The 20,165-nt window shown below is 47.9% G+C and overlaps 1 protein-coding gene across 9 annotated transcripts in view; it reads right to left on the reverse strand.

Annotated features, from left to right (window-relative positions):
• Window positions 1-20,165, reverse strand: part of PIK3CD (phosphatidylinositol-4,5-bisphosphate 3-kinase catalytic subunit delta) — a 44,096-nt gene that overhangs the window by 21,853 nt on the left and 2,078 nt on the right. For 2 of the 9 annotated variants that reach the window (XR_001212196.3, XM_066982085.1), the window contains exons 1-6: window positions 14,413-15,387; window positions 10,968-11,083; window positions 3,190-3,263; window positions 2,686-2,849; window positions 1,099-1,327; window positions 422-651 (exon numbers count right to left, since the gene is read on the reverse strand). Coding sequence is in view for 7 of the 9 variants with exons in the window: in XM_066982085.1 (XP_066838186.1) it covers window positions 422-651; window positions 1,099-1,327; window positions 2,686-2,826 (600 nt within the window). In the remaining 2 variants the exon portion in view is untranslated. The other 7 variants (XM_066982088.1, XM_066982087.1, XM_066982086.1 and 4 more) reach the window with 6 other exon arrangements.

Here is a 20,165-nt window from a genome sequence, read left to right on the forward strand (position 1 = left end):
AAGGGTAGCAGGCAAGAACAGGGGCCATGGGCAACACAGACCAATGTCTGCGAGCAGCATATGCTGAGCATGAGCTGAGCGGACTCTTGGGCTTCAAAAGGAAAGGCGTACATTTGGTTCTGTGCTTCTCTTCCACCCATAAACAAAAAGCTTTCCACCACGTGTGCATGCAGCAACCTCAGCTACCAGCTAACCAGTACACCCAACGCATGGTCAGGAAGGGGAACAGCTCCCTTGGTTGGAGGCGCAAGTATCCCTCCCAACCATCTCCACAGGCAATGGAATCTGGAGGATGAAGATGAACACTGAACAGATGGAAACACTGTCCACGTACACATTATTCCGTCTCCAAATGCCCAAAGGTACCCAAAGGGAAAACACAAACAAGCTAAACATCGTCACAGAAAAATTTGTGCTTTACCCCACCAGACTGAAACTTGACGTTGACAAAAATGTTCTTGGTGGGGGTGTGCAGGAGTCCAGTCCCAAAGCCTTTGGCCATGGGCTCCAGCTGCAAGGGAAAGTTGTACTCCATCCAAGCTGCCCAGCTGAGCTGCTGCCGCTTTGCTGCTCTCTCCTCGCAGAACTGGCACATTTTGGTGCGGAAATCATTCACCTCTGGATCCTGCATGGAATCAAACTCATGCAAACCTACATGCAGAGGAAGAGAGAAAGACAAAATAAGCACCTGCACCCAACAGGGGCAATCGCCCTTTGGTAATCAAGTGTCTGTGAAACAATCTTCCTAAACACATGCTTAATATTTGGTCAAAAGGAGAAGAGTCAGCCAAGTTACTAATGATTGCTTATTTCCTCCGCAGAATTGCACGGAGTAAATAAGCAATTACTATGGCAGAGTAACGATGCAATTACTATGTCCGTCTGCCAGCAGGGAAGATCACCCTTCTTCTTGGGTTTCCACATACACTGTTCCCTTACCAGAGCCACTACAGACCAATGTTGCCTATTTCATCTTCCATCTCAGCAGGCTCCATTGCTATTCCATGCTTAGGAACGCTGGCTGGGACAGAGGCATGCATCAGCAACAGCCAGCGGCCCTACCACGCTCCTGGTGAGACCCGTGGTGGGGGAACTGACCTTTCCCAATGAGCAGGCTGATTTGGGAGTTAATAACCTTCTTGACTCTGTCGCCTTCTCGAGCCACAAGCCGCAGTACCGGTAGGAAGGGCTGGATGTCACAAAGCCGCCGCTGCTCATCCTCCAGCTCTTGCTGCTCGGCTGTCTGGTTGATGCACGTGAAGACGTAGGCCTCGGGGTCACTGAGCATGTGATAAAGCGGCTCATACTGAGCATGCTTCCACACCACCTGGGACAGAATGACAGCAGGGTGAAACTACTGCTGCTCCGCCAGAACCTCATCTTCCTCCTTCTGCCACCCCACAACCTCCCTCTCCCAAACCTCTCACAGCATTCCTGCACTCACAGGCTGCTTTTCAGCCAAGTCTGGGGGCTCCAAATCTTGCTGAACTGTGGGGAGATTTATTTCTAGTGCCTTTAACTGGCCTCCTTTTTTTGTGCTTGCCATGTGCTCCAGGCAAGGTCAATCTCTTGACCTTGGTATTCAAATAACCCTCACCTGGATAACTCACAGCAAGTATCTGCTGACCGCTAGCCTGGTGAAATGAGAAATTACTCTCACTGGAAGGAAAAGTGGATTAAGTAAATTGCCCCCAGTAACATCAAATTTGTGACAGAGCCAAGCACTTTCCCAAAGTCTTCTGAACTCTATCCAGTTCTCCAAGCCTCTTTGCTCCCAGCAGACAACACTTCCACGTGTTTGTTCATATTCCACTCCTTTACTCTCCCTAAGCATCTGCTGTAGGAGACACAGCTCTGCAGTCAATGGGCCTCCAGTGTGACCCAGCATGCCTACTGGTTGTAAAACACAGACCTGGAACGCAGCAGCTGGAACCGATCAGCTCCACTTGCCCTTTTTTTTATTTGACCTGAAAGCTGCAGTATGAGAAAACTTGGAATAATCTGGCACTGTGCTTCTGTCCCTTGTGATCTGTGACTCATCTAGGCCAGGTTGCTGCTGCAGAGAAAACCTTTTCCATTCTGTTTTCCTTCACTTTCCCCTACCCCTCCTCCTGCCCGGGGAAACAAGAAAGTATCGTGCCTTTTACACGTGGTTTCACTGCAGCGTTTTATTTCTCAAATGGAATTCTCTCTCTCAGTTCTCAGCTTTCACTGTTCAGTTTCTGTCAGGCAAGAGACGGGTGTGCTGACATCCTGAACACTTGGAGTCAGTCCAGCATTTGTATTTGACTATTTGGGGTGACTTCTCCTTGCATCTGCATACACGAGAGCATTCAAAATGAAAAATCCAGCGTGGGGACTGGACGGCTCAGGGAAGCACTGATCAAACATGCAGACCACGAGCCCTGTGTCACCAACGTGAATCCGCCCTCATTCCACAGTTACTCAAAAACTGATTCATGTCTCAGGGCTGGACAAGTGCCCAGTGAATTAAGCCCAGCACCACTGGCACCAGCAGCAGCACCTCGGCAGCTAGACAAACATTTAGGATTGTGGAGACTGTCACAAGGAGCAACACGGAAGAAATCCAACTTGGGTTGAGACCCAAAACATTTCCCCTGGCGTTCCCAAGAACAGACTCCTTGTTCCAGAAGACTGCAGACAGGACTGGAACAAGGCTGTTACCTGCTTGATGGTGCCCAAGCTGGCATTGCAGGACACAGAGAGGTTCAAGTATATGCCTGTGGGCAGCAGAAAGTCCACCTGGATGTTCTGGTTTTCCCCCTTGGACCAGAATTCCATAGGGCAGTAAATGCCCGGGGGCATCCTGCTCACTTCTTAGCTACAACCTGCAAGAAAAGAGAAAAATGTTGCTGTTCACTGCACAATATCTTCTAAGAGCACAACTCAAATCTGTGCTGGGCTCTGTACAAACTTAGTGTGCAAAAGGACCTAAAGAAAGGAAGATCAGCATATCTGCATAGCTCAGGAAAATTGGCACCTTAGTCAAATTTCCAGTCCAGTGCCTTTAAACCAAAGGGATATTCTTGCTATAGAATTTGCTTCTATTTCAATGCAACCCTTTCTTAATCTCTTTTAAACACCTCTATTTGACAAAGACACCGAAGAACTATCTTCCCAACAGCTCATTTTCCAACCAAGCCGTCAACAGAAACAATGAGTCCCTACCCCTGGCTTTGTAAGGTAATCCTCAGGCCACATGCTCCAAGCTCCATTTTGTTTTCCCAGAGCTCAGTTCCAGTCTGCAGAGGGAGAAAGAGGTGTTGCTGGTTCTGAGTACACACACATCTTTAAACAAAAAATAATAACACTCCACTGCATAGTCCCCGCCCTGGTAAAAGCAGAGGGAAAATGAAAGCTAAGGCTGAAGCACTCAGAATAAGTTTGTTAACTCCATTTGCATCCCTTCACCTTGCACTTTCAGGTACAAACGCGGGATAAATGTGCCCATGAACACCTAAAACAGGAGGCTCTAGGCAGAGGGCCATCATATGGTTTCCTTCATAAAGACACAGTCTCAAAGTCAGAGAAACCCTCCAGCTCCATTCATTTGCCTATGAGCAAAACACTGCAGCAGTATAAAATCCTAGCTTCCTCCAGAGGTGACAGGCAGCCAGTCTGACTCTGCAGGTCCTAAATTTGTCCCTGCACATGCCCTGAGCAATTCTGACAGTGTCACTTATCCTCGGTCCATGATATCAGTACAAAATTTGCTCACTTCGCAGCTTAAAATGCAGCTCTGCAGCTGTCAGATGTGTACAAACTTAGAGAGAAAACAAGCAGCATGCTGCTGAAGATTTGGGTCTCCCGAATCATGAAGTACTGCTGGCAGCCCTGTGCTTCGCTACGACAAGAAGCCCAGCATCTTATCTGCAGTGCCTGGGAGCACAACACTTCCCCATCAGCAGTGAGGCAAGGATTCCCAGAAATATGAGCTATGTTTTATCTGTCCTGCTTCCTCAGTGCACATGCTGTATCACACACGGACCGGATACAGAGACCACAAAACCACCCATGTGCCTTAAGAGGGAGGGAAGTAAAAGGGGGAGGAGGCAAGGTTTACAAGTTTGAATAAAGCAAAACAAGCTTGCCTGGTCCTCTGATCATTGACAACAAAACCAGCAGGTTTCTAGAATACCTGTTCCTTCAGCCCTTCCCAAGGGGAACGAAAGCAGCAAACTGCCATGACCCTGCTGACAAGCTGAGACAGAAGATGCAATTTTGGCCAAGCTGCTTCCTTCTGCTGAGGATTTCTACCTGACAGAAAGCTCCCATCAGCCACAAAGTACCATACCTAAGATGTCAGCACGACAATGCCAAGTTCCAATTGCTCAGGACCTTTCCAAAGACATCACACCGATTATCTCATGATGTACAGGGATGTTTTCCAACAGAAGACAAGGTGGATATGCCAAAGGAAGGATAACCTCTGGACTCGTGCTGCCTCTAATACTTCTGTTACTAAATCTCTCCTCTTCTCACAGCTAAATTCAGAGCACTTTGCTAGATGAACCTTAGATCTGATCCAGCGTGACAGCTGTTACATTGAGCAAGCTCTGCACAGACTGGTATCTTGCACCACCCCAAGACAGACAAGGTATCTCCCCCACTTTCATCTCCCCTTTTGCCCTGGGAAATCAGAACAGAGCTGTCCAGGCCGTAACCTTGTTTGCACTATCCTGACCTCATGAGAAAGAGTAATCACAATTCCCTTTTCTCTAGGACACTTTGCCATTTACAAATAGCCAAATGCTGTGTGACTCCTTTTTGTCAGGGTTTACACTACTGGTATCATGTGAAATATACTCTTTGCTTTTCACTTCTGCAGTCTTTTTTTCTATAATAAAAAAGGAAAACATAGATTTCTCCTTGCAGCTGCCAATTTCTAAAAGTCCCAGCTTCATCTCAATCTTTCATCCTGTTGAATGTACAGATTACTAGATTATGGTAAGGTTACGACCTGTAGGCCTGGCACTCTGAGGTTCAAGTTATTCAACCCACACTTGACAGAAATTAGTTTACTGCACGGCCTGCACATCCCGCAAAGCCAGGGCAAGCATGGGTGAAAGAGAGGTCTGTATTTTTGTGGGACGCAAACCCACAGAATGCACCCCATGCAAGTACACATGCTACCTAAGGCTCCTACTTATCTACACTGGCTGTAGCCACCCACTTTTTACAGAAGACTTCCCCAACCCTCGCCTTCCTACTGCGTACACCCCAGAACATCGTCTTCTTGCTACAATACTTCCACATTCCCCCACCTCCACCTTCCTACGACACTTAATCCTCCCCCAGCAGCCACATCTCCCACAGCCCTCCAGGATTTGTTTTAGGCCCAAGGCCTGGTTCAGGTCAGGGAGCGCGCAGCACTTGGCACCCCAGGGGCCAAGGAGCAGGGCAGACAAGCCGAGTGCCCAAATCTGGCCTACACACACGACATCCAAGAGGGATATTTCAGGACTGGCCGGCCAGCTGATCTGTTTGGGTGGCCAAACGTGTACATCTGAAGTAAAGGCCAGGCCCTCACACAGGACCAACCTTTTGGAGCCATGCACAGAGCATGTGAAGAAAAAACGGGACCTTAAACACCTCCTCATCTATCTCAGGGCCTGCTTATAAACAAAACTGACCTAAAAACTGCCCCGTGGCATGCATTCACTTGGGCTGGACGCCTAACATCGTGCAAGGGCTGCGAGTGACGGGCTGCGCAGGAGCCCCTCAGGCAGGCTGACCCCAGGGAGCCAGCACGTCTCGTGGACAGCGCTGCTGGCACAGCTGGCAACACGAAAGCAAGGTGCAGGTTGCTCAAAACATTATTCTGCCATTTCCTGAGAGGGGCAGGACCCCCGCTGCCCTAAAGAGCCGCTCTTCGTGGCCCACACGAAGGCAGTAATTGAAGTTTTTCTCTCACAGTAAGCAAGCACGCGTGGTGGGAGCCCCAGGTGCTGCGAACGAGGTGCGGTGAGCGGCCAGCCACGACGCAGCTGGCAGGGCTCAGTGTCGCTTCGGACTTCTCAGAGCATGTAAGAGGAAGAGAGATGAACGTTTCACAACGCAGGCCCCAGAGCATCGAGCAAGCACCAACAGATTTCCACGGGTCTAAGCAAGAAGCTGTTCCCCACAATTCTCACAGCAGTCAAGTGTGATCCCCTTTTCACACGTATTTCTGCACTGTGGAATATTTTCAAAGGGGAAAGTAAAAAGCTGGGTAAGAAAGACTTTCTCATGAAACTAGAAATAAAATACACACAGACCCGCTCCACAATGCCCCCTGCTCTGGTTCAGCCCTGTCCAACCAGCAGCAAAAATTATTAGTAGTGGACACCTGCTCCTCAATCCCTCAGTAATTTTGGGATGTGGAGTCGGCCCATTTCCTAGGGGAGCAATCAGGAAAGGCGCATCCACTGGTGCTAATCACTGCCTTACTGAGAGCCGTATGGGCAACGAATCCATCTTACAATGCCCAGACCTCTCCATCCCTGGGCAGAAAAAGAGGCAGAGCAAAATAATTATGAGACAAAATTCCAGGTGAGGATGAATCCTTTGCTTCCTCTCCCTCTTTGCCTCAAGTGGTTATTCTACAGGAAAGCTACAGACTGCTTTGCCCTCCTTAAGGTCTCACCTTGCTTTAATGTGAAGGTACTAAACGTGTGTTTTTCCCAGAGAGGAGGGATGGCCAAGACAGAGCTGAGATGCAGATGGGATGAGTCCATCATAAAACCCTTACGTGACTGGATGCCATGTAACGCATGTAGGCATGATACACGTTTTGAATTCATACCACACTGAGGAACGTGCAGTGCACAGAAAGGCAAACCTATGCAGAACGTAGCAGACACATTCGAAATTACCTGGGTGGTATTTAGTGAGCCAGCAGTCAACACAAAACACACTAACACACATCTCCTCCTGTAAACTTATCAACCACAGCTCTGGTGTTTACAACACACAACTGCTATTGAGTGAAAAAAAAAAGCAGCGAGCTATCAAGATCACACGCAGAGTAGTGTTCCACAAACCTCTGCGAGGCTGCTGCGTTAGACAGACACGGAAGCTCTAACGCCTACAAACCGATTACAGAATTACTAAACCCCGAGACTACAAAAAACCTTTCAACTTTATAAGAAATGAGTGGCACGGAGCTCACAGGTGATGTGTGCAGCGTGGGAGACTGCAGGAAGCCACTTTCATTGCAGGCATCAGCTCAGCTGAGGGAGGAGACCACGGGAATTTTTATGTACACATGTGCTTGGCACGTCTTTACCACACAAGCAACATGTTTAGCAGGTCTGAACCAAGTCTGTGCTCTCCCCGACACAGCACACCCACATCAGGGAGTCTTCTGAAGGTGTGTTGAGCTTGAGCTTGCTTTTTTGGTGGTGGTCATGGGCTGAAAGAGGTCTGCTGTACACTGCGAGCAAAGGCAAGTCATTTGAGCATCAGACTTTTGTAAAAGTAACCTGCAAATTCCCCTCAAAGAACAGACTGGGAAAACTCCCCGAGCACACAAGCGTGCCCCCAGAGACACGCAAGCAATTCAAAGTGACTGCAGGTGGGAGCTTTGGGGAAGGCCTCTCAGCAGGGCTAGCTGGTTACATGCACCAGGTGCCACTCATCAACTTAACTGCATATTAAAAACAGCTGAAATTGCTTGGCCTTGTGGCCTAACATAAGAATTTGTAACCCAGGCCTCAATACCAGGATGTGGATGCAACCAACAGAAGCTCTGTCATGACCTTAGCAGCTCTGACAACCTGTCTATCTGTTCTTCTAAAAATGAACACATGCTGGGGAAAGGTGCTAGAAGCACGGCTTGGGAGACTGCCGGGTGCAGAGGTGCAAGCGTCTGCTGTGCCCTGGCCCCAGCGGATTAGGTGGGATGTTCCAGACTGCTTAGAGGACCTGGAGCCGCTTCTGAACATCATTTATTTCAGAGAAGTTAATAGGATAGATTTGGCACATGAGAGCTCCTGTGCTCTCACATGTCAAAAGTGTTTCCTTTACAGTTTCCATAAGTTCTCTATAAAGTACGGGTCAGTGTCCCAGCTGTGCTAAGCCATCTGTGCTCCCTTTCCGTTCCTGGGACAGCACTGCACCTTCAGCACAGCCCTGAGTTATACCACAGCTCTGCCTCTGGATCCTCCTCCTCCAACACACGCCTAAGTGTAAGGCTTGGACTATGAACCAGGCAGGAAAACCCCTGAAAAGGTGGGGAGAAGCATTCAAACCCTTAACAACACCTGAAGTCAACGCTTTTGTATGCTCGGGGTTCATTTCCTCAAACCTGGGTTTAGAATATGGTGATCTTTATTTGGTTTGCCATAGTCAGACTTCTACCTCTGCCAAATATAATACTCAAATAAAGACTTTTGCATATTATCAGCTTCTGTTTTATAGATTGATCTTTTATATCCCGCCACACAGTTCTCTGCACTGATTCGGTTGTTCTCACAATACTTTTTTGTTCCTCTGGCTCTACAGAGGGCACGTAGCTGCATTTTTTCCATGATGCCTTTCATGAGAGATCTCTAAGCCCCTGATTAATCACCTTTACTCATTACTTTGCTTACACAAACCATTAGACTGAAGCAGATGTACGACAGGATCTGTTCAAGACAACTGGGCAAGGGATGAAAATGCACGCGCCCAACATTTCAGGCCTCTGTAACTCCGCAGAGCATCCCCTTCCCTACCAGAGGGGCTGATACAAACCAGTATTTACGTAAAAATCGGCACCTTCAGCATCCTGAGACACTGACTGGGAGCAACGAGCCTTCCCACTGCCCCAGGAGGCATTCTAGCTGCAGGAAGACCACAGGGATCAGGCCTTGAACAACTGCTGGACCCAAAGAATCCCTTGGCTCCCACTCTTCCCCTTCTGAAATACACACACCTTTATTTTGAGCGTTCACATTGCTCCATGCCCGCCTTACACGTGCACACGCCCAAAAAACAGGATCCCAGCAAGGAGCAGCGGGAAGCAGAACTGCACTAATGCAATCTGAACCGGAGCTAACCTCGTTTGCGCGCGGGGCCGATGATGAACGGGGTTGTCAGCAGGGAAAGAGAGAGGAAAACAGAATGCATGCAGGGCGATACCGGCAGGGCCACAGAGCTCCTCGGGCATGAGCATGGCAGTGCTGCACCTTGTTTGGGTTCAGCAGGGCCTTGGGTACGGCCACAAGTGTCAGCCAGAAGGAAGGGAAGGGATGGGAAGCTCACAGGTGAGGCACCTTAAGAGCAGCGGAAGCAGGCAGCCATACCTCCTTCTGGAAGCAAAACAGCATCGCCAGAGAGAGGCAGAGGAATGTCGGGGGGTAGGAAAAGCATCTGACGGGAGGACTCGAGAACTCTGCCCCGGCGGAAACTTTCAAGCGGCCTTTTAGGCAAGTTTACAGGCACTCAGCTACGCTGCCAGCGCTGCCTGAGGAGGCATCGAGCGACAAATTGTGCATGTAGTGGTTAGAGCAGGAGCTCGCAAACCAGCGGCTCGCAAAGCTCCCTCCCCAGCCCCGACACGCGTGTGATGCGGGACTTCGACCACCCGACCCCGCTGCGGTTCGGTCCCCTCGTGTGCCCGAGCCTCGCTCACGCAGGCGGCCGCAGCTCCGGGTGCTGGCGGGGAGCTTTGGGAACTTCGCACGCCCGCTGCCAGCGCGGGCACGGCCGGGAGCTGGATGAAGCGGCGCTAACAAAAACACCTCACCGAGGAGGTGGCTGAAATTGGTCTTTTTCCAACTGCTCCCATGGGCAGGCGCCACCAGAAGCCCAGATGCTCCTCACCAAGGGAAAAAAAAAAAAAAAAAAGAAAAAAAAAAGCCTTATATTGCCAAGGACAGCCCAGAGCGCTCCACCTCGCCCAGACTCCCTGCACCCGCTGAGGCATCGGGGTGCTCCAGGGAGCTCTGGGGGGCCCCCACTCGCCCTGCCGGGGCAGCACCAAGCCTGGGCACCCCCGGGGGCTCCCCCCGAGCCCCAGCCGAGGCCGGGAGCCGCTGCAAGCCCCCCACACCCCCCTCCTGTGCCCCCCGCCCGGTGCCCCCTCACCTGCTCCGCTCGCCCGTGCCCGCCGGGCTCCCGGCCCCGCTGCCGGAGGGGGGCGGCCCCGATCCGGCCCCGCTCCGCCCCGCTCCGCCCCCGGTCCCAGCCCCCGGCCCAGCCCCGGTCCCGGTGCGGCCCCCCCAGGGCTGCCCGGTCCCGGTGGGCACGGGTTTGGGGGGCCGGGGTTTCTTTTTGGGGGGGAGGGGGGTGGCGGTGCGGCCGGGGCCTACGCGGCGGTGCGGCACTGCTGCGGGAAGGGTGCGGCTGGGGGGGGGGGGGGGGGCGTGTAAATCGTGTGTGTGTGCAACACTGTGCGTGTGCAAATTAAATGGTTTGTGTGCAACTCGGGTGTGTGCAATGCATGCATCTCCGTGCAGCACACATGCAGCTGCATATGTGTGTGTGCAACTTTGTGTGCAACTTGTGCATCAGTGTGCACAACTCGTGCATCTGTGTGCACAATTTGCACATGCGCAACTTATCGATCTGTGCACAACACATGCAGCTGCTTGTGCGCACAACTCGCGTGTGCAATGTGTGTGTCTGTGTGCACAACTGTGTGCACAACACATGCATCTGTGTGCACAACTCGTGAGCGCAACTCGTGTGCACAACTCATGCATCTGTGTGCACAAGGCATGCAGCTGCTTGTGTGCACCTCTCGTGTGTCTGCTTGTGCGCACGACTGGTGTGCACACAACAGGAGATGCCACATGCCCAGCAAAGTCAATGCTGGCGGCCAACGCACGGTGTGGCAGCCACCAGCCCAACGCAGCTGCCATCATGCACGCAGTGCTGGTAACTGCGGGCAGTGGCTCATTGCTGCAGGGGTGCAAGGACTAAATACAGGACATGATGCCGAAGGTAGGCCGTGAATACACATGCACGGTAAAACTACTCACGGGGGAGACTGAAAATACTTTGGGATTCACTCCTTCCCAGGGAGGGGCTCCTTGGCAGCCTCAGCCATGCCCCTGCTCTTTCTTCATCTGGAAATGTGTGCAATAAGGCCGGAATCCTGCAGGAGAGGGAACAGAGCACACGTCTATGCTGGGTACCAAGCACAGCCATGCAGGCTCTCCCCCACCCTTCCCCTTCCCAGGCTGTCGTGCAGGTCCCACGGCAGCAGGGAACCCCCCCCAGGCAGCACCGGGGCACCCACAAGACCTCCCCCTGCACCAGCACCTCCTGACCCGTAGGAAATCAGCTGCTCCCCCAGCAGCAGCAGCTGGGGATACAGATCGTCACCCCTGCTTGCAGACCAATCACTCTCCTCTGTCTCATTAAATTTTCAGCAGCAATTCGATACCCAAAGGCTGCTTGCTCATCTGAAAAAACGCTCCGTGGTTTGGAGCATGGATAATGCAAGATTCGGAACGTGGATCTGTGCTTTGGCCATTTCGCTCCCACCCCTGGAAACAAACAGCCTTTGGCCGTGACACGGTCAGGGTTACACATTGCCCCGACCGGTCCTGCAATTTTACGAGTCCCAAAATCACCATTTTTCCTAAAGCTTCCACTGCCGGTGGCATGTGATTAAGGTATAAATTCATTTTTTTTCCATGTTATAATCCAAGAAAAGCTCATTATTCTTGCGATCTGACTCATTTTTTTCCCTGAACATTACTAGTTGGCAGCCCAGGCTATCTGAGCATCAGTACAAAATGTGACTGCCGAAACATTCGTTCTTCAGCTCTGCTCGGATCTACCAGCACGTCTCAACGTGACCTTCTAAAGCTCAGAAACTGCCTATTTCAAATCGGAGCCCCTGACATGTGTTGAAGATATTTTTAACAGACTGTTTACTGGAATTCTGGTTTCTGTTCCGCTTTTTTTTTTTCCTTCCCCAACAGCTTTTCTCTTCATGCTCTCCAAGTTTCACATATAGGGCCGCGCTGAACACTCAACGGGACGTTTGCCTGCATGGCCTGTGAGAAATGGGACAACAAACTGTAGGGAAGGGAGAAGGGAACTGAAAGTCCAAAAAATAGTTGCAGCCTGCTAGTGTAAGGACCTGAGACCTCCAGGAAGAGCAGACGGGAAGGGTAAGCTGGTTGGGTTTCCTCTGGGTTATTGAGAAGCGGTGAAAACGCTGGCCAGAAGGGCTGGTAGTACCCACGCGGCACCTACAGCTCGGCCCCAAGCTAAGCAGCTCACCAAGAACAACAATTGGTCACTAAAACTGGCGCAGACGTAGCTGTTGGACAACACAAACTGACTTTCATTTTAAAAATTAGTATTTGCCATGCATAAATAAACACTAAAACCCAGCAGGGATATTCTCCCAGGCTGCATTATAAAGGACACACCCTGCGAGCTGCGGCCAGTAGAAAGGCAAACGGACAAGAGGGAAGGGTTTTCAGACACGCTGCATCACAACTGCAGGTTCTAGGTACAAGTTTCTATGGGATAAGGAGTGCCCAGAGCTCCCAGGATGGGGGAGACTCCCAACGGATGGGGATGAAAATCCCACAACGCTTGGCTGGGCCCAGGGGCTGCTGCCCTCTATAGATTTACCAACGCCAGACCTAAAGCACAGTTTTCTATTCATCTTTCGACTGTATCACACTTACAATGACTGCTCATACAAATACCTTCTTTTCACATCCTTTTTCCTTCAGCAAAGACTCTTTCAAGCCTTTAGTCTCAACTATCAGCCTTTCGTAGCTCTCCTCTCAGCATATGTCCTTGTGTCCCTTTTCAGGTTGTTTCTTGTCTTTCCTACTCCAGGTACCCCATTCTTGCACCTTTGCTCTCCTCAGCATTGCTTTACAAATGCACGTGGTTGGAAACACCAAATATACAGCTCCTAAACATCTCCCTGCCAAATCCCTTCTCTGCACCAAGTGGTGCGTGAGAATTCAGCCCATTTGTAGCCCAGATGAATTGGCTGGTCAGCTTTTAGAGGAAAAGGCGACGGAGGGAGAAAGAGGAGGAGGACAACAACAAGCAGAAAACGTGGCCGTGGCACCTTGTTTTTTACAGGATTGCCTGGCAAGAATGCTTTCAACTGCCAAGTGTGCACCTGGAGAGGAAAACACCGTGCCTGCCCTCCTGGGTCATAAGCCACATAGCTATTGGCAATTTTAGTAAATAATAACGTTTCACTAAATAAATAAATACAAAATAAATAAATAAATAAATTTCACTAAATAAATAAAAGTAAATAATAACAGTTCACTGCTTCTGCAGGCGGAGTAATGATAAGCCTAGAAGTACCGTCTCTTATCCTCCACTTACTCAAAAAAAGAAAGAAAAAAAAAAGAAAAAGCCACACTTAATTGCACCACAAAGCAAACAGGAAGCCAGAGCAGTTTTAGGAGAGTTGAAACTATTTGCTCCATGTGGTTAACACTACCAAACAGGCGGGCAACCGCGTTTTTGCATCAGCTATGCAGTTGGTCTGCAAATATGGCTGGTAACTTGCTCTTATTTAAAAGTCAAAAGAGCTTTTCTTGGCCACAAGGTCTGAAATAGGATCACAGCCACATGAGGTGTATGACAGTGATCCTCATGGGCTAGCAGAGGCGAGCAGCAGAGCTCATCTGTACGAGCCACCGGATACATCCCTCGCTGAGAACCGCCCGTGGCCAAACCAAGCAGGGCTCAAGGTTTGAGGATCACTGTTTCTTTTTGCATCTCACATGATGGGGCTCTGGGCTCTAGCACAGTGCTACAGGCTTTTAGTTTTGGGGGGGGATTTCTTTAAATCACATACATTTGGGGTGCCTAGGCTCTCTTGCAAACTAGCAGTGTGCATGTTGAATGGAAGCGAGGAGAGTGGAGCCCAGAGCCACGGATGTGCGCAGCCACAGGCTTCCACGTAGTCTCATATTTTGAGCCTTCCAGTCCTCCACCTTCATCACCCAGAGCCTCCACAGCCTTGCTAATTACGATGAACTTCATAAACAGCTTAACACTGCTGTATTTTACAGATATTTATTCAAGCAGGCCACAAAGTAAGAGAGAAGAGGAAGAAGAGACCTTCCTCACTTTGCAAATCTGTGCTAGCTCTCTGAGGAAAGCATGGACTGATCTAAACCAACCGCGGGTCCAAAACTTCCTAAACTTTGTTGGGGAAATTCGGATGTGAATTCACAATTTTAATCAAGCCCTATAGGGTTATTCATACGGCAATCAGCTGTGATACACTCACGACAACACGCACAACCTGCTCAATTAGCCAGCAGCATTATCAGAGCAAACGCTCATCCCAGGGAAAACAAGCTCTGACCTAGCACTGGGAGCGTGGCAATGCCAACCCAATTTGACAAATTCCTGTTTGTTAGGAATATAGCACTACTAAAGACATTTACTTTTTATCATTAACGCATTCAGAATACATACTCTCTTTCAGTCGTGCTGCTTAAAGGGCTTTTGAATGGTATTACACTGTCAACTCTGCACGCCCAGGCTTTTCTTCCTCTGTCCTTAAGAGGAGAAAACCAAGACACAAAAATGAATTGCCCAAAAGTTACCTAAGGGATTGGGGAAAAAATCAGATTACATGTCTGGTATCCTCACCAAAGGACATGTTTTATCAAGATAGCGTAAATTTACTTGTAAAACTTATATACGTATAGATATATGTACATATTCAGAGAGCAGAAGAAAAAGAAAAGTGGAGGAAATGGTGACTTAAGTAAATAATCAGGTACAGAGTAATTCAAGCATGCTGGGAGGTGACTGGGTGAGGGGTAGTGCATGCATTGGGACCACTGGCTGGTGGAAATGTGGAGGGACAGACAGTGATTGCCCAGGAAAGGGAGTGCACAGAGAATTTCCTTGAGGAAGAACAGCACCGTTAGGATACACGGACTCACTGCAGCCAGCGGTGCAAGGACTGGGGGGTGGTAGCCCCGCGTGTTGGTCTCTGGACAGAACAGAAACTAGCAAAAGGCTGTGTTGAATAAAACTGAGAGGAGAAATTCACCAGCACACCTTCTTAAAATGAGGACTAAAACCACCACCTCTCTCTTGAGGTCACTACCACATCTCAGGTTCTCCTTTCCCGCAGCTCAAGTCCCACCAAAACGCCTTGTCCCCTGCTAGGGACAAAGCAGAGGACGAATTCTGGGTGAGGACCCAGCTCCTTGCTGCTGTAGGCTGAACACCTCTGAAGGAAAATGTGGCAGTAATTTCACAGCTTGGACTTTGGGTCAGCTGACTGCATGGTGGTTTTAATAGGAAATGATTGTGTTTTTTTTCAAGAACAAGGCCACAGTTTGCTTGTTGTTATTGTCACAAAAGAGCTATTTTGGAGCAGAAAGCCATGGCAGAGCCTCGGCATGTTTTTTCTCTTTGTTTGATGGACATGCTCGCAAATGAAAAATCCATAAAGTGAAATCTTCCCACGAGCTGTATTAGGAGCTGATGGTGAATTGTTAGGGGGTGGGATTCAAGGACTCAAGCAGCCTGTCTGTTCAAAGAGATTTTGAAAGAGTGTCAAAGCCTGGGACTGTCTGAATGACAGAGAGGGGGGAGAATGACGACAAAGATGCTCAGCTCACTTGCTGAAGGCCAGAATGGCATATTTAGGTGTCCTTGCCCAAATAAAAATACTGTTTGATTTGTGTGACTATGCATTTCAATGAAGGACATCGCGGACTTGAGAACAACGCATTCCTCCATGACTTCCCCATAAATATTTATGGAGGAAAATTGTCAACAAGAACTGACCTGAGTTAGCTAAAGCAAGCTCAGATTCTATCTTGGTCATCAGCTGAAGCCCAGGACTTCTAAAGTAGAAAAGCCCCTGGAGGCAGTTCTCCTTAGGAGGATATCGAAATGAACCAGGAGGCTTCGTTTGATACCTCCTTAGTTGTAACTTTGAAATTCGAATGAAGAGACAACATCTGAGCATGTCAAAGTATTGTGTTAAGGAAAAAGCAAATTCACTTAATTTTTGGTGGTGCAAGCAGTACAAGATCCCAGGGAACAGAGGGGAAGGTATTAGTTAAATGCTAGACAGGAGGAGATGCTACTGACCCAGTTCTGTGAGATACAGGAGGCTCCGGCTACATCGAGGATACAGTTTGGGTTACCGACTGCAAAAATAAAGCACAACAGAACACAAAAGCAAACCAACACCACTAAAACAACAACAAACAAAATGACACACTACAAAATCCCAAGACTTAACGCTTTCAAGGACAAGACCTGGCACAAGGACTCACGTTCTACTCCTCGTACTGGCACTGGTGCCGTGGCCTTTAATAAGTTGTTTCACCTGTTTCTCTGCATGCAGAATAGAGATAACTTTACTTCCGCATTTCACAGGGCATTTGGTGAAGCTTTGTTGTTTGTACAAGTCATCTGAGGTCTTTAGCTGGTGGTGCTACAGAAGTTCAAAGCATCGGCGTAAACACAAAATATTGTTTATTTCTTTATCGCTTCAAAACCTAATTGCATACATACACGCAGCATTTCCATCCCCCCAAGGAATGCCTCTCAAAAACTCACTTCTGGTGAAGACGTTTTTTGATACAAGACCAAAATAAGTCCAACAGAAATCTACGGAGGCTACGTCCCTTTTCTCACAATTCAGGAGTGACAAACAACTTTCCTCTTCTTGTTCTGCAACACATTTTCTTGGGAGTATTTCTTTTTGCAGAAAGTAAGTGATCTATAAAACCACAAATTTCCATTATGAGTTATAACTGCCTGCTTAACTTAACCACGCTATTTAATCTTGAAATTACTGTTGGGGGATTCTGGATCCTTTCCTTTGCTATCAGAAGAAAAGCAGCACCCGGTCTTCCTACAAGCAGAAGTCCAATTTAATTTCACAACTGCTGGGTACTCAAAAATATAAAACTGGACTTCGGTGATAAAGCCATACCATTAAAAACCTTCACCTTCCTAGTTTTGGAATTTTAGGGGTCTTTAGTAACAGTTTCCCAGCAAGACCGGATCTTGCAGACCTCTGTGTGGGTGGCTGTCTGCACGCTGAAGGCAGATGCAGGTGCCTGCCTGCACTAAATATTTTGCACAAACTCATGACTTTGTTATGTTTGGGTGGTTTTTATTTGCTTGGTTTTATTTGATGTTTAAAGCGTGTATTCCAAATTAAGCAGCGTTCAGAAACCAAATAAATTCGCTCCGTAATAAACAGAATATACGTATCACGTTACAAAACGAGATGGATGCCAGTGAGAAATGCTTTAAGAATTTTAACAGCCACCTGAAAAATCACTTAAGCGTCAGGACTAAGCAGCAAAGGGCACTGCATGAGTCATCAACGGCAACAAGGAGAAAAGGAATGTGAAGAGAGAATTTTTTCTTTTTCCTCCAAAAATGAGAGCTGGCTTTCGCTTAAAAAAAAAAAAAAAGTCTTATTTTTACTGTTAGCAGATTAAAATTTCCATTTATGAACAGGGGAATTTCCACCTGAGGCAAATCGGTGAAGAGTCATTTACATAGCCAGAGGTAAAACCACAGCTTTTACCCTGGGAACAGTGTCGAAGGAAAAACAGTCTCTTTCTGGTATGAGGAAAGTGCAAAAATTTTGTCCTCTAATTTTGGTCCAAAAATAGATAATGTTTGTTTTTATTAAGTCTTTAAAAATACTTACAAAGAAGAGAAGATGTATTTCACAGAAGCAAACATTCCAGCCAGCCTAAACCCAACCGGGACTGGGAAACTGTACCGAGTAAGCACTGAATACATTAAGCTCTTACATTATAACTACAAGGGTGAGCGTGCCTCTCAAAATAAAAAGCTTCACTGTTTATTATTACTGTTTCATCATTTAAAACGTGGCAGCAGCCAGTGTTTGAGTCAGGCTGGGAGCACCAGCAGGATGCATTTCTGCAGCTAACTCTGCTGCCTTGGAGGATCCTTGCAGGTCTCCCCCTGCCCTTTTCCACGACACCGACTGGGCTGCGAACTCGCTGCCTTCGTTTCCCTCTCGGGCTGGAAGGAAGAGCAGTGCTGAGCACTGGATCAGTTAAGAGATTAGTGTTTGCGATGTGCAAATTACAACATCTGATACCATACCGGACTGTTTTGTGTGGTACTCTCACATCTTCTACCCGGCGATGCACAGGCTGATACTACGAACTTGAGCTGCTGAAAAACAATCATGGTAATATTTTCTAAGCAACCTGGGCAGCTTGTTACAATGGAACTTGATACTCTTCTGCCTTTTTTCCCTCCTTGTGCAGTGCTGTTTTTCCCCTCCCTGTTCACAAAATTCAGGCTCAAAAAGACCAAGCAGCTCCCCAACACAGGGCTGAACCAGACCAGCCCCCATGCAACGCCAGCACATGGCCCTTCCTCACGGTGGAAACTGGAGTTCTCTGGAGCTTATGGGATTTAAAAGAGCAACATTTGGGGACGCCTAACAGAAAAAAAATAATAATAAAACAGAAGAGTATTTTTTTCCTGGTATTTTCTTAGTATAAACATTTTTTTGCTGTCTTTATTGTTGTTTTTCTGCTATCTCCACAGAAAAAGCAAAGAGTACCGCCAACTAGCAAAGTCTTTAAAATCAGTCACCTAAAACGGGAGTCTAGGGAGCCTACTGGTGGGGAATGGCCATCACAAAAGGTCTCCACCAGCCCCAAACCAAAGCCATCTGCCCCAGCATGGAGATGAGCAGCGTGAAGGAAGGGTCCCCCAGGATGTGGTTAGCTTTTGCCCCCCGTTCACCCTCTTCCTGAGATCCACGAGACAACAGTTAGCATCACGCTGCCGCACAGGGTGGAAAAGCATGCACATGATGCCTGGCAAGCACAAACGAAGAGATGAACAGCATGCAAAGCAGCAAAGCACGACACGCAGAAAGTGAATTTTACATAAGCATTGTGTCTAAGCTATTGACAAGAAACCCAACTCACTCCCACTCTTAGACCACATCCTTTCGGGTCATCGGGAATTTTTATCAATAGTTGCAGAGTTTGCTGTTCTCTGGGTCTTAATTGAGTAAAATAATATAAAAAGGGAGATTCTTCAGCAAAAATCGTGCGTCATCGTGTTTTGCAGGCTGTGTGTTGCACATACAAGACACAAGGTCCTCATCCCCACTGCGGCTTTTCAGAGCCCAAGCACTGCCCTTCTGGTTGCTTGCCTTCCCTCAGCACCAATGAAACAGTTAAACAGAATTTTTTTAAAAAATCTACTTCCTTCAAGTTTCCTGGAAGATCATGCTGCACAGTTATCAAGGCCTAAGTCAAGGAAAATACTTGAAAATTAAGGAAAAAAAAGTCCCACCCATTTCACTGGTGTTTTAGCTGAATCTAGCACATTAAATAAATAAACCACTCCTAAACAGACAATAAAATTGTCCATATTGGTCAGCAACATTGAATATTAATTCAATTATTAAATCAATTGAATGATGGCAGTTTCCACATGCAGAAATTAATTCCTTACGAAGAAAGGCTTGCAGTCTATCTTCATATTTGTACCCTGTATAGCTGTGAGTAATGGGGCTTTCACTATGCAATTTCTCCATTTTAACAGAAGAACAGCAACGTACCACAAATTACCCCTATTATATTATTACCCTAATATTAAATGATATTAAATTTTATTATTACCCAATGATATTAAATTACCCCAACATTATTATTACTTATAAAGCTTTTTATATCCAACTACTCAGCTATTCGGTTGGAAAATTATAAAGATCTTAGCCTGAATTCGATGCAATTTTATTTCCACCTGCTCCCTGATAGCCAGCTTCTGCATTAGCACGACAAGCACAGAGCAGCTCACACCCCTGCCACCTATCCCTTTTAAACAGGAAAAATTTCAAGATAAAATGTTCGCCTTATCGAGGCTGCCTGAAAGTTCCCTTTCTAACTCATCTCTGCTGTAAGCCTGCTCTGCGCCACCTCAAAGACCTTAAATCCAGCTTTCCCCCGGCTCCGGGAGCAGCAAATCATCAGAGAGAAGCAACAAAACAGCACCCGCAGCCTGTGATGCTGGCAGGAGCTCAGCAAGATAATATTGCTTTGAGTTTCCTATTTTATTTCCTCGTTACCTGCAACAGGAAAAAACTCAACCTTTCATTTCCTTCCTCCTGCCTACTTGCTGTGTAATGTTTTGAGCAACTGAGATAAATTAGCTAGAGTCAGGAGCCAGATTTTCAATTT

This window comes from Anser cygnoides, chromosome 23 (assembly GCF_040182565.1).
Source record: "Anser cygnoides isolate HZ-2024a breed goose chromosome 23, Taihu_goose_T2T_genome, whole genome shotgun sequence".
In the NCBI taxonomy this organism is placed as follows: Eukaryota; Metazoa; Chordata; class Aves; order Anseriformes; family Anatidae; genus Anser; species Anser cygnoides.